This window comes from Hypanus sabinus, chromosome 10 (genome assembly GCF_030144855.1).
Source record: "Hypanus sabinus isolate sHypSab1 chromosome 10, sHypSab1.hap1, whole genome shotgun sequence".
Lineage (NCBI taxonomy): Eukaryota > Metazoa > Chordata > Chondrichthyes > Myliobatiformes > Dasyatidae > Hypanus > Hypanus sabinus.
In genome coordinates this window covers 140230041-140243490 of record NC_082715.1, presented here as the reverse complement: position 1 = coordinate 140243490, position 13450 = coordinate 140230041, and the positions used below count along the sequence as shown (strand labels likewise).

The window sequence follows — 13450 nt, the reverse complement described above, 5'->3', positions numbered from 1 at the left end:
TTAGATCAGACATCAGAGTGGGGAAGGTTTTGACCATGGAATGATTGCTGGTGCCAGACAGGGGGGTTTGAGTATCTCAGAAGCTGCTAGTTTCCTGGGATTTTCGCACACGTACAGTCTCTAGAGGTTACAGAGAAGTGTGTGAAAACCAAAAACATCCAGTGAGAGAGGTCAGAGTAGAGTAGAATGGCCAGAATGGTTCCAGGCGACAGAAGAGCGTCTCTGAATGCACAACTGGTCGGACCTGGAGGTGGATGGGCTGCAGCAGCGGAGGGCCAGACTGGTTCCACTCCTGCACTGAATGAACTGGCCATGAGTGTATATTATTGTCTAATGTTGTTGAAAGCCACAAGAGCAGAGGTAACAGAAGCAAGAGCTGGCCATAAGTAGGATCATAGCTGTATTTATAATCAGGGCTCATTATTGGCGAGACATAAAAATTGCAAGAATAAATAATGTAAAGGACAAATAATGAGGTAGTGTTCATGGATGATTAGGAAATCTGATGGCAGAAGGGAAGAAACTGTTTTATAAAAGGTTGAGTCTGAGTCTTTAGGCTCCTGTTCCTTCTCCCCTAATGTAGCAGTGATGAGATGTCATGTCCTGGGTACTGGGGGAACCCTCGTGATGGATACTGTGTTCTTGAGGCATGGTCTTTTGAAGGTGTCCTGGATGGTGGGGAGGTGAGTGCCCATGATGGAGCTGGCAGAGTTTGCAAAGCTTTCAGCAGCTGTGTAACAATCCTGTGCAGTGCCCACCCACCCCCACCATAGCAACCACTTAGAAGGCTCTGCAGGGCACACCTCCGCAAATTGGCAAGAATTTCTTGACTCAACTCTCCTCGAGCCCCAACTGGTGTGGATTGTTTTTACTCCTTAACCGCACCTCTCACTGGATCACCGCTTTGCTGCACTGAGCTTATGTCATGTCCGGAAGGAGTCCGCACGTTCTCACCGTGACTTTGCGGCTTTCCACCGGGCGCTTCGGTCTCCTCCCGCATCCCAAAGACATACGGGCCAGGGTTAGTAAGAACTGGGCATGCTGTGTCGGCGCCAGAAGTGTGCCGAAACTTGCGGGCTGCCCCCCCCCAGCACGCGGGTCACTGACGCAAGTGGTGCATTTCACTGAATGTTTTGATGTACGTGTGACAAGTGAAGCTAGCCTTTAATCTTAATGACCCCCTACTCCGGGGGTTCCCACCCTGGGGTCCACAGGTCCCTCGGTTAATGGTAGGGGTCCATGGCATAAAAAAGATTGGGAATCTCTGCTCTAAAATGCTTGAAGTTAACCTACTGAGCTCCACAGCTGACTCGGATGGAAACTACACTGGCTGCATTCGTTCCACAGTCATCGCAGCAGTCGCTGTCCCAAGCTCTCATCTCCTGTTCTCCTGACATCACTGCAGAGCAGACTCCCCCCCCCCTCCCACCCCCATGGATTGTGTAGAACCGCACAGCTACTGTTTGGTTCTAATTAAGAACCAATCTTGTGCTTTTTATTTAAAGGATTTTTGGCTGAAGTAGCTTTGTGTTCTTTCTGGGGTTGCGTCTTATCCAATGCCAAGCATAAAAGTAGTCTGAATTCTAGGAAATTTTGTGTAAAACTTTTCCTGGATTTGGGAATCCAGGATTTGAAATTCTAGGACTTTCAAAGTCTGAAATAGAATTTAGCCATGTGTGTGATTCGAAGACTGATGCCAATGATTGGGCAGGCAGTGTGAAACCTCCTGTGAGAGCGATTGTCTGTATCTTCTCGACTGAGCATTGAGCAGGTTTGAGCAGATCATGCTTCACAACGCAAAGGCTCTGGGTGTTGCTGGAAAATGCTGTCCGTGTTCTGGATAATGTTGTTCAATGTTTTGGGGTAAACTGACAAGTGAACTACACTGCCCAGTGAATTACCCAGGCTTTAAGATGGCGTAAGTGAATTTCAGCCATCTCCGGCCGGTGGCAGATGAAACAAGAAAAACAACTAAATGTTTTGTTAGTCACACCCTTTCTGGTAAGCGATGATCACAAACGAAAGACTGCAACTTCCCTTTGGACCTGGAGGCAACTAACTCGATGTGGCAGAAGTGAGGCAAGAGCGAGGAAGACCCAAGCTTCGATCGATTTAAGCACTGTGCTGAATCAGGAAGGTTGGGTGCAGGCTGAATTGAGGCAATGGGCTCCAGGCCCCGGAGCTTATCGAACTGACAAAACCCCATGTTCGATTTGGGTGTTGGGCCAGATTGTAAAGGTCAAGGTGTCGGGGCCCGAGGTGAGGATCGGGCTGGATCATGGGGAAAATAAAGAAATACAAAAGAATTCATGGAAAAACTATACATAAACAAGAACAGGCAAACAACCATTGTGCAAAACAATGCAAATTCTGCAAAGCAGTAGATAGTATTACTGTAAACGTGAGCTGTAGAGTTGTGAGCGCATAGGTTGTGGAACTAGTTCAGTGTTAGGCTGAGTGAAGTTATCCCCTGTGGTTCAGGAGCCTGATGGTTGAGGGGTAATAACTGTTCCTGAACCTGCTGGTGCGGTGCTTAAGCACAATGGTAATAGTAAGACAAGAGCCTGGCCTGAATGGTGGGTACTGCCTTCTTCTGGCCACGCTCCTTGCTCAGTGGTGGGTCCACCACAGTCCAGGCTTTTGGTCACTGGTGCTTCCATACCAGGCCATGGTTCAGCCAGTCAGTATACTCTCCACTGTATATCTCCTTCCGGATTGTGGTAGTGAGGATAGAGCACGGCCTGGATGGTGGGGGTCTTTGATGATGGGTGCTGCTTCTTCTGTTGGCCTACCTTTCGCCAGTATGTACAGTGGAGTCCCTTCTATAGCAAGATACTTGTCTGTGGAAAACAGACCCTTCCATCCGATCACCTCATCCCCCATCACTGGCTAACGCAATGGTGATAGATCCCACTCCCCATTCAGAATTGCTCTAAATTTACTCAGCTTGGGTGACTGTGGTTTCCAACTATTCTCAATAGAGCAACTTTGCTGCTGATTAGTGAGTGACTGCAGTTTTAAACCTTGGACAGGCTGATGTGTGCAACTGAAAAGTTTAAAGATGGTGACCTTTGCAAATTAGTCCCTTTTTTAAATGGAAATATTTCTCTGAAATCTTAATGAGTGAATTAAAATTAATCCAACTTACGAGAGAGGTCTTTGAACAATTCTGTGCAATTTGTGCAGTTATATGCTAATATTTGTTTCTGGTGAGGCACCAGTGTCAGAGGCATGTATATTGTACAATGTAAGTGTCGCATACTGTGAATAAAACACGAAACTAGTATTAAATGCAAAGTTCTTTTCTAACCGATGTTGGATCAGGGCCTAAATTGTTACTTTCCTTGTAGTTTAACATTCTTTATGCTTGCCTGTATGTTTGCATAATCAGCTATTTGTCTGCAAATGTTCAGCAGATTGTCAGCTATTCATCGTTTAGCTGGTTCTGTGTTTCTTTGTTGGCCCGAAATGTCACAACAGCATAAATCAGGACCATTCTTCCCATCTCACTGGCTGTTCCTATCGGAGAAAATTCCCTAAACTGTCCAGCTCAAAGTAAAGCTGTTGGAGTGAATCGATTACAGTTATTTATTTTTTTAATTTAAAGATATTTATTCATTAAGATACAGTGCGGAGAGCCTCGCTGCCCAGCAACCTTGTATTAACCCTAGTCTAATCACGGGACAATTGACCAGTCACCTACCAGCCGGTATGTCTTTGGATTCGGGAAGGAAGCTGGAGCACTTGGAGAAAACTTATGGGGAAATCATACAAACTCCAAACAGACGGTGGCAGGAATCGAACCTGCATTGCTGATACTGTGAAGTGTTGTGCTAACCACTGCGCTACTGTGGCGTCTCACATAGCACGGGTCCTTCCAGCCCAACAAGTCTGCGCCACCCAATTACACCCACATGACCAACTAACCCTTACGTCTTTGGAAAGTGGGAGAACCTACAAACTCCTTACAGACAGCGGTGGAATTTGCACCCAGGTTGCTGGTGCTGTTTCAGCATTACAATAATCACCATGCTACCTTGTTGTCTGCTAGCTGGGCTTTAATGTTATTTCTTTGCTCCGAATGTCTAAACAAAATGACGGTAGCCAGACGGTCTGCTTCTCATCTTTGCCTTCCGAAGAACCTTCCGGACAATGTCACCTCCAGAGACAACATTCAGTCAGTCACTTTTATTGTCATTTCAACCATAACTGCTGGTACAGTACATAGTAAAAATGAGACAATGTTTTTCAGGATCATGGTGTTACATGACACAGTACAAAAACTAGATTGAACTACATTTAAAAAAAATACAGAGAAAGCTACACTATACTACAGACCTACCCAGGACTGCATAAAGTGCACAAAAACAGTGCAGGCATTACAATAAATAATAAACAGGACAGTAGGTCAAGGTGTCAGATAACTGGAAATGAGCTGTTCCCCAAAAAATTGGCAGCGTTTTTTATTCTCCACACAGCATCTATTTCGGATGTGCGCACAAGAGTGATATTTCAGTGACCCGAATCTTTAGATCTGTTCAAACATTTGACCTTTTAATCCTGAAGAACAAAGACTTCTGAATAGTTCTGTTGTAATTTACTGCTAAAAAAAAGATTTCTGTTGTATTATTTAGGGATGCATGGTGGAGCAGTTTATGTAGAAACATAGAAAATCTACAGCATGTTACAGACCCTTTGGCCCACGATATTGTGCCAACCATGCAACCTACTCTAGAAGCTGCCTATAAATTTCCCTACAGCATAGACTTCTTTTTTTAAGCTCCAGGTACCTATCTAAGAGTCTCTTAAATGACGCTATTGTATCCACCTCTTCCATCGTCGCTGACAGTGCATTCCATGCACCCACCACTCTCTGTGTGAAAAACTTACCCCTGACGTTCCCTCTGTACCTACTTCCAAGCACCTTAACACTACGCCCTCTGTAGTAGCCGATTAGCATAATTCTGTTACAGTACCAGTGACCAGGATTCCAGTCCGCTGTTGGCTTGATACAGACAGAGTTGTGTATTAAAGTCAACTTGGGTAACTTCCATCGGAGTTAAGTTGAGGAGCGGCGTGCTAGTGTAAAACTATTACAGCCACTGTGACCTGGGTTCAATTCCCGTTGCGGTCCGTAAGGAGTTAGTATGTTCTCCCCACGAGCGTGTGGCTTTCTTCCGGTTGCTGGTTAGTAGATTAATTGGTCACACGAGTCTAGTTGGGTGGTGCAGGCTCATTGGGCTGGAAGGGCCAGTTACTGTGTTGTACCTAAATAAACTAAAAAATAAAATTTCCTGCATACTATAGTTTGCTTCTCTCAGTTACCTCCCAGCACATGCTCTTATGAAGTGAATGGTTTATTTGTGTGTTCTGCCAAAAATGGCCTAAAACAAGTCAACAATGCTTTGTTTAGTTGAGTTGAGGTTGCCACATCTAAGGGTGGAGATGGTCCGGAATGTGTCAGGTCCTACTACTTACTAAATACTGCCAATGGTGTGTGTCTCAACTAGGCTCTGACAACCAAGTCCAGCTTCACATGTGGCTTAGCTACTAAGTCTGGTGGAGCCATCTCAACTGACAGGAGAAGGGGCAAGGAGGAGACTCTGGAGACTTAAAACCAGTCGCTTCGGACAGATGGGGCTTGTCAGCCATGGCTGCTGGCTCATCTTGGAGAAACAGAGCTCTGATTTACAATCCCGAGGAAAAATCAAGAGCTGGAGTCCCTAGGGTAGTCCTACGCTGAGTTCAACACTGATGGGAAACTCCTACCATGCTGCTGGTGCCAAACTGTATCGGTCTTTGCTGTCCCTTTGGATCTATTAGCGAGGAGAGAGGGGGTCTGTTGCATGGGCGACTGCTTGCTCTCCATATTGTGCTGCCCTGGCTTGCATAATATGTGCACAGCTAGGAAGCAAAATTCATGGTCGATCCCAACCAGTGGAGGACCTCCGCTCCGTCTGACTTTCCATGCATTAGGGAACGATGGCCACAGTCAACCCTACCTGTGGAGTGCTGCTGATCCCTCTGACATTCCAGTCATTATTTCATCACCATTGACACATTTACTCTCAATTTGCAGTTCTTTCTTGAAAGCAAATCCATTGCTTCGTTGAACCACCTACCGAAATTTTAAGGAATTCCTTGGCACTGTCTCCCAAATTCTGACTTTTCTTTCCACAGCTGAGTTGAGGAGGTGTGTTGAACTTTCCCATATGAGATTAACTTAGAATCGATAATAAGGGAAAAGCTGGTCCTGTGCTCTCAACTTCCACTGGACTGTGGTATTTTCACACTCCATTATCCCCTGTAATAACCAGTTTCAATCTGCATTTTCCACTTATTGAGAGCCGCGAATCATTGCCTCAGTACATGGGACAAAATCTCCCGCTGGATAAATATGCTGGTTTTGAAAATAATATGGTATTAATTTTAGTTTTTATGCATGAAGTTTAACTTATTGAAATATTTTGGCACGTTTCCACCTGCAATATTTAACTAATCTGATACAGTCTTTGGATCAGGGAGGATCACACTCGACGTGCTCCTTGTGTGTAGCATTGCGAAGTCTACGACCATTGCACACCGGGGCCGCCACTGTTTAGACGATACCGTGGCGTAGCAGTTAGAATGCGCCACCAACCGGGGTCAAGTCCTAACACTCTCTGAGGAGTTTGTATACACCCCCTGTGACTCTACAAATTTCCTCTAGGTGCTCCGGTTTCCTCCTACATCTCAACAACATACGGGTTAGTGTTAGTAAGTTGTGTGCTGTGTTGGTGCCGGAAGCATTATGCCACTTGTAGGCTGCCCCAAGAAATCCTCGCACAGTGTTGTTCGTTGATGCAAGTCAATACATTTTACCCGATGCTTTGATGGTCATGTGACAAAGCTAATCTTAAAATCTTTAAGCTCAGCTGGGTGTAGAGATGACAGTGTACCTTTATTTCTCACGTGTACGTCGATAATAAACCTGATTCTGATTCGGTCTGTCCACCCCGTATTCCTGCAAAGAATGGAATAAACGTAATGGTGTGGTGTCACCAAGAGGAAAGCTACACCCTCACGGGGAGAACGTAAGTTTTCCCAGCTGGCGGTGAGGTTCCCGATGAAAAGGGTCGACTGTTTATTCCCTTCCATGCCTAACCTGCTGAGTTCTTTCAGCATTTTTTGTGTGTGTGTCACTCTGGTGTCTAGGTGTCCAAAGGTGGTAATTCTGAGGGTGATTGTGTTTTTTTCTTCCCCTCCTAGGGCATGGCCTTTACATTGGAGGAGAGGCTCCAACTGGGCATCCATGGCTTGCTGCCTCCCTGTGTTCTGAGCCAGGACGTTCAAGTCCTCCGGGGGCTGAGGAGCTACGACATGATAAAAGACGATCTTGATCGGTAAGATCAATAAAAAACTTACATGGAGATTTAGAAAGAACACTTCACTGAATCTAATGTGAAATGCTTCTTTGTTTTTCAAAAGCTGGATAGCAGGACCATAAGACATAGGAGCAGAAATATTTTCAGTTTTGTAACACCTGAATGTGGTTCAAGGGTTCATTTTATTGTCAAAGTACGCATGTCCGATACAACTCTGTTACTGGTCTTCTCCAGATAGCCACAAAATACAGAGAGACCACGGGTGTCGATGAAAGAAACCCAGATCCTGATCTTAATATACTTCCCTTTGCTAAGGATATTGATGCTAAGGCTCATTTATTTATCATGTTTGTTCAAATGTTTGTTGGAATGTAAAATTTAATTTATTTATTTAGAGATATAGTGTGCAACTGGCTCTTCTGACCCCTGAAGCGACACCACCCAGCAACCTACCTAGCCTCATCACAGGGCAATTTATAATGACCAAGTTAAACTACTAACCCATATGTCGTTGGAGTGTGGTAGGAAGCCAGGGCACCCAGCACCCGTACACTCATGGGGAGGAATGTAGAAACCTCCTCACAGAGGGTTTCAGAAATGAACTCTGAACTCTGACACCCTGAGCTGCAGTAGTGTTGTGCTCCCCTGGTGGCCCAAAAACTACACAACCTGCTGGGGCTCTGACCGTGGTATGGTGGGGGATATGGGGAGGACATCAGCCATCGTGTCTCTTGCTTGCACACACGGACCTCCAACCCTGGGCTTGCCGACCTGGGCAGTCATGCCCTCATGCTTCCGGCCTGCATGGACCTTCAATCCCAAGACTTGCTCTCTCTCACTCTTTCCTAAGTCATCTTTGAAGATCTTCCCAGCTGCTCCATCTGATTTAGTAGATCATGGAGTGAGCATCCAAGATGTTCCTTGAGCCATCGCAACTTCTGCAGACAGATGGCGTGAACTTTGATTTCTCCTTCTGGTATTTTTTTTCATTTCCCACACTGCCTTCCCTCTTCTCCTATTCCCCACTCTGGCCTCTTAATTTTTTTACTCACCTGCCAGTCATCTCCCCTTTTCCCTTTCTCCTGTGGTCCACTCTCCTCTCCTATCAGATTCCTTCTTTAGCCCTGTACATTTCCACCCACCTGGCTTCACCTATCACCTTCCGGTTAGCCTTCTTCCCCTCCCCCCACCTTCTCATTCTGGCATCTTCTCCCTTTCTTTTCCAGACCTGATGAAGGGTCTTAGCACAAATTGTCAACTGTTCATTCATTTCCATAGAGGCTGCCTGATCTGCTGAGCTCCCCCAGCGTTTTGTGTGTGTTACTATGGCTGGCAAATCCTGGCAAAGCTGACTCTTAAACTAGGGATTAAACTTGATGAAACAAAAAGGCCATGCCATCAAAAAAATAAATAAATGAGGGAAACTAAACTATATGAGGAAATGTCTATTCAGGAACAGTTATTACCGTTCAACCAAGAGGATCCTGAACCAGTGTGGATACTTTACTCACCTCAACACAAAAACTGATTGCACAGCCTACAGACTCACTTTCAAGGACTCTACAACTCCTGTTTTCACTATTCATAGATGTTTTGGGGCAATTCAGAAGCCAGAGGATGGATGCATCCCAATAATGAAGTATTCTAAAGGCAGGGTGAGGTAACGGGGCTGACCAGTGAAGTCAAAGAGCATAAAAGCAAAAAGAAGGGCATATAATATATCAAAAATTAGTGTGATGTTAGAGGATTGATTAGCTTTTAAAAACTAACAGAAGGTAACTTAAAAAAACATAAGAGAATGATAAAACACTATTGAATGATAAAAGGTGTAGAGAGAGTGAATGTGAAGAGGACGTTTCCTCCAGTGGGGGAGTCTAGGACCAGAGGGATAGAGGGATGTCCACTTAGAACCAGGAATCTGTTCAGCCAGAGGGTGGTGAATCCGAGGGATTTATTACCACGGACAGCTGTGGATACCAAGTTATTGAGTATATTTAAAGCAGAGGTTGATAGATTCTCAATTACTCAAGACATCAAAGGAGAAGGCAGATGATCGGGGCTGAGGGATAATAAATTGGCCGTGATGGAATGGTGGAGCAGACTCGATGGACCAAATGGCCTAGTTTTGCTCATTTGTCTTTTGGTCTTATTACATATTTAATATTTATTTGTTTATTTATTAATCAATCTATGTAATAATTATTTATTATTTTTATATTTGCATAGTTTGTTGTCTTATGTGCATTGGTTGTTTGTCAGTCTTCGTAGTTTTTAATTGATTCTATTGTATTTCTTTGTTCTACTTGAATGCCGTCAAGAAAATGAATCCCAGGGTGACATATACATAATTTGATAGCAAATTTACTTTGAACTTTGAAATACATGCTCTGTCCTGGAAGTGATACATTCAAATTTGCCACATAATCAAGAAAATTCATCAAATCTTTCCATCCCTATCACACCCTGGGGAATCGGTAAAGACTAGTGCAAACGGGGGAAGCTTGATAAACAGCATACCTTCAGCTAAGGATGAAGTAGTAAACAAGTGTGCTATTGTGTCTTTGCACATTAACCTAAGTTCTTAGTGCGATGCTGTTACAGCTCGGTGTGCCCGAGTTCAGAGTTCAGTTCCGTTACAGTCTATAAGGAGTTTGTACGTTCTCCCCGTGACCGCATGGATTTCCTCAAGGTGCTCCGATTTCCTCCCACAGTCCAAAGGCGTACCTAATAGCAGGCTAGCTGGTCATTGTAAATTATCCTGTGATTAGGCTAGGTGGGTTGCTGGGTGGTATGGTTTGTTGGGCTGGAAGGGTCTGTTCCGTGCCGTATCTCTGAATAAGTAAAATTTAAATAAAACACCAGTCCACTTTTCATCAAAGGTTATCAACACAGGATCATCCCGGCTGTAGAGCTAGACAAGCTATTCCAATCCATCAGCAGTAACAAAGAGGGATTCATGCTTGTTCTCAGCTCCATTTAAAAGTTGTCCACACTCTGGGAACCCGTCCCATGCTGGCTCAGAGAAACCACATGTGCGCTGGTGTTGAGAACCTGGAAGGATTGAAGCACCTGGTGAACCTGCCTTTTCCATTAAGTACTTCCTGCCCACATGTTTATCTACAAATATCTGACCACGTTTTAAAATTGCATATCGGGCCAGAGATATACTGATGGCCTGATCACCTTTTTAAAATATTTTCAGTCCCATTTTTGAAAACAACAAATGATTCAGAATCTTAGACACAAACACAGGAGATTCTGGCAATGCTGGAAATCCAGAGCAACCCACACAAAATGTTGAAGGAACTTGGCAGGTCTACTTAAAACCCTTGGCCCAAAACGTTGACTGCATATGCTCCTTCTGCTAACCTGCTGAGTTCCACCAGCATTTTGTGGGTTATTACGATTCTCTAGTTGTTCAGTGCAAACTGGCTTAATAGTGATCATTTTATTAGGTACAGGAGTGGAACCCAGAGTCATCTTCTGCTGCTGTAGCCCATTTATTTCAAGGTTCAATGTGTTTTGCATTCAGAGACGTCCTTCTGCACACCACTGTTGTAACGCATGTTTATTTGAGACACTACTAGCTTCCAGTAAGTTTGAACCAGTCTGGTCATTCTCCCCTGACCTCGATTGTTAAAGTGTTTTCACCTACTGGATGTTTTTTTTTATTCTTTGCACCATGCTCTTAAAAACGGCTGTGTGTGAAAATACCAGGGAGACCAGCAGCTTCTGAGATACTCAATCCACCCCATCTGGCACCATGGTTAAAGATCACATTTCTTCCCATTTCTGACATTTTGGACTGAACAACATCTGAACCTCTTGACCTTGTTTGCATGCTCTTATGCATTGAGTTGCTTCCATGTGATTGGCTGATTAGATATTTTCACTAAAGAGCAGGTGTACAGATGTTCCTAATAAAGGGCCACTGAGTTTATATTTTACCTTTAATTAAGATTTATCTATTTAAAATTGTAGTTACTGTTTCACAGGCATGGGTGTACAAAGGTGAGATTGAAATCCTAGCTAAGACCAGTGCAAATTCAGTTAATTCTTAATGAAATGAATATTTTGTAATGTAATCTGATGAACTGATGAAGTTAAAGGCAGAAATTGGAGGCAAAACTCAGGATTGTTTCGTGTCATTTCCAGCACGCAAGTGGAAAGGAGAACAAAACAATTGTTACTGCGATCTGATACAGCACAAAAAAAGCACAATAAGATAAAAAACAGAATTAAAAAATACAATAAATATAAATATCATAAGGTGGCTGACAGGAAGTGATAAAGTAGTGGTGTTTGGGGGGTGTGGAGGGAGGGTTAGTGGGTGGAGGTGTAGATCAGCCTTACTGCTTGGGGAAAGTAACTGTTTTGAGTCTGGTAGCCTCTTCCCTGATGGGAGTGGGACAAACAGGATGTTCTTCAGTTCGCGTCTGTTTTCTTGTTTATATTTTCATTCGGAGATGCAGTGTGGCGCAGGCCTTTCTGGCACTTTGAACCGCAGCCCCCCGCGACCCTCGACAACCCTGATTTATCCCTAACCTAACTGCGAAGAAAAAAACTTCAGTGGCCAGTTACCCTACCCAGTACGAATTTGGACTGTGGTAGGAAACAAGAGCACCTGGAGGAAACCCAGACACGGGGAGGACACACAGACTCCTTACAGGTGATGATGAAATTGAACTCTGAAGACGCTGCGCTAACCTCTACGTCACAGTGGTGCCTGTATGTTTAGCTTTTACGAAGTGTGTGGTTGGCCTTAATTTATCAGTCTCTAAATGGATAGAATTTCATTACAATAAATAAATCCTCCAGAGATGGCTGTAAGTGCAGATGTTCCTTTTGCTTCAAGTCTTGACTGCCAAAAGCTCCATTAAGAAAGAGCATTGGAATCGTTCATTTGTCTTGGTAAACAATGTGTAGCACTGAATGCAGATGCTGTGAAACTAATTCTACTTAATGGTTGTCAAAGAGGAATGTAATGCAAGGGAGGGGAGTTTGAAAGCAGCTGTGGGTGGATTATCTGTACCTGACATATCAAAGCTCACGCAACAGCAGACTTTGGTTTCCTCTCAAGCATCTTGCAAAGAAATCAGGGTGACTTAAATTGCTAGCCCACCACAGAGTAGGCTCCCTCAGATTCCTGTCTGCTGGTGGTGTGTGCGCTGCTTTCTCACATACTTCTTTATATACCGTCCTTCTGTTTCACAGTTCAAAGTAAATTTATCATCAAAGTGCGTACATATAAAGATTACAAGGTATTGAAGTTCAGAGTATGTCTGTGTCACCATTACAGCACTAAGATTCATTTTCTTACAGGCATTCACAGTAGAACAGAAAGCTACAGTAGAACCAATGAAGAACTGCACACAAACTTTGACTAACAACCAATCTGCAAAAGATGACAAACTGTGCAAATAAAAAAAAACAAATAATAACAAGAGAAAGTCTGCTGATACCGGAAATTTGAGCAGCGCACACAAGATGCTGGAGGAACTCGGCAGCCAGGCAGCATCTACGGAAAAGAGTACAGTCGATGTTTTGGTCTGAAACGTCAACTGTACTTTTTTTCCATAGAGGCTGCCTGGCCTGCTGAGTTCCTCCAGCATTTTGTGTGTATAACCCAAATAATAACTAACTAACTAAGTAGTAAAAAAAAGAGGAAGCTGAAAGGTATTGGACCACAGGACCCTACGAGTATAGAAAAAAAACATTGAGAGGGTCATTTGGGTCTCCCTCTCCCCATTGGTGACATTTACCGGGAGCATTGTATATGAGGGTCCGAAGCATTGTTGATGTTTCCTACTACCCACCTCACAATCTCTTTGGCCCACTATCATCAGGAAGGAGGTACAGGAGCATCAGGACTGGGACTGCCAGACTGGGTGATAGCTGTGAGACTAATGAATACCCTGCCACCACCGAGGTCTCGTCACCCGGACAGCGAGCTGATTACTATACTGTTTATTGTTTACATGTGCTGTGTATTACATGCACTTAGAATTATATTCTATTAATTTATTAGTGGTATTAATTTGTTTTGCTTTATGTGCTGTGTGTGATCATGTATTCTGGGTTGCACC

The 13450-nt window shown here is 44.0% G+C and overlaps 1 protein-coding gene across 5 annotated transcripts in view; it reads left to right on the top strand.

Moving 5' to 3' along the window:
- The window catches only part of me1 (malic enzyme 1, NADP(+)-dependent, cytosolic), a 467654-nt gene that overhangs the window by 107857 nt on the left and 346347 nt on the right, over positions 1 to 13450 (top strand). For all 5 annotated transcript variants that reach the window (XM_059983100.1, XM_059983103.1, XM_059983101.1 and 2 more), the window contains exon 2: positions 7249 to 7382. In XM_059983100.1, coding sequence (XP_059839083.1) covers positions 7249 to 7382 — 134 coding nt within the window. The remainder of the gene's footprint in view (positions 1 to 7248; positions 7383 to 13450) is intronic.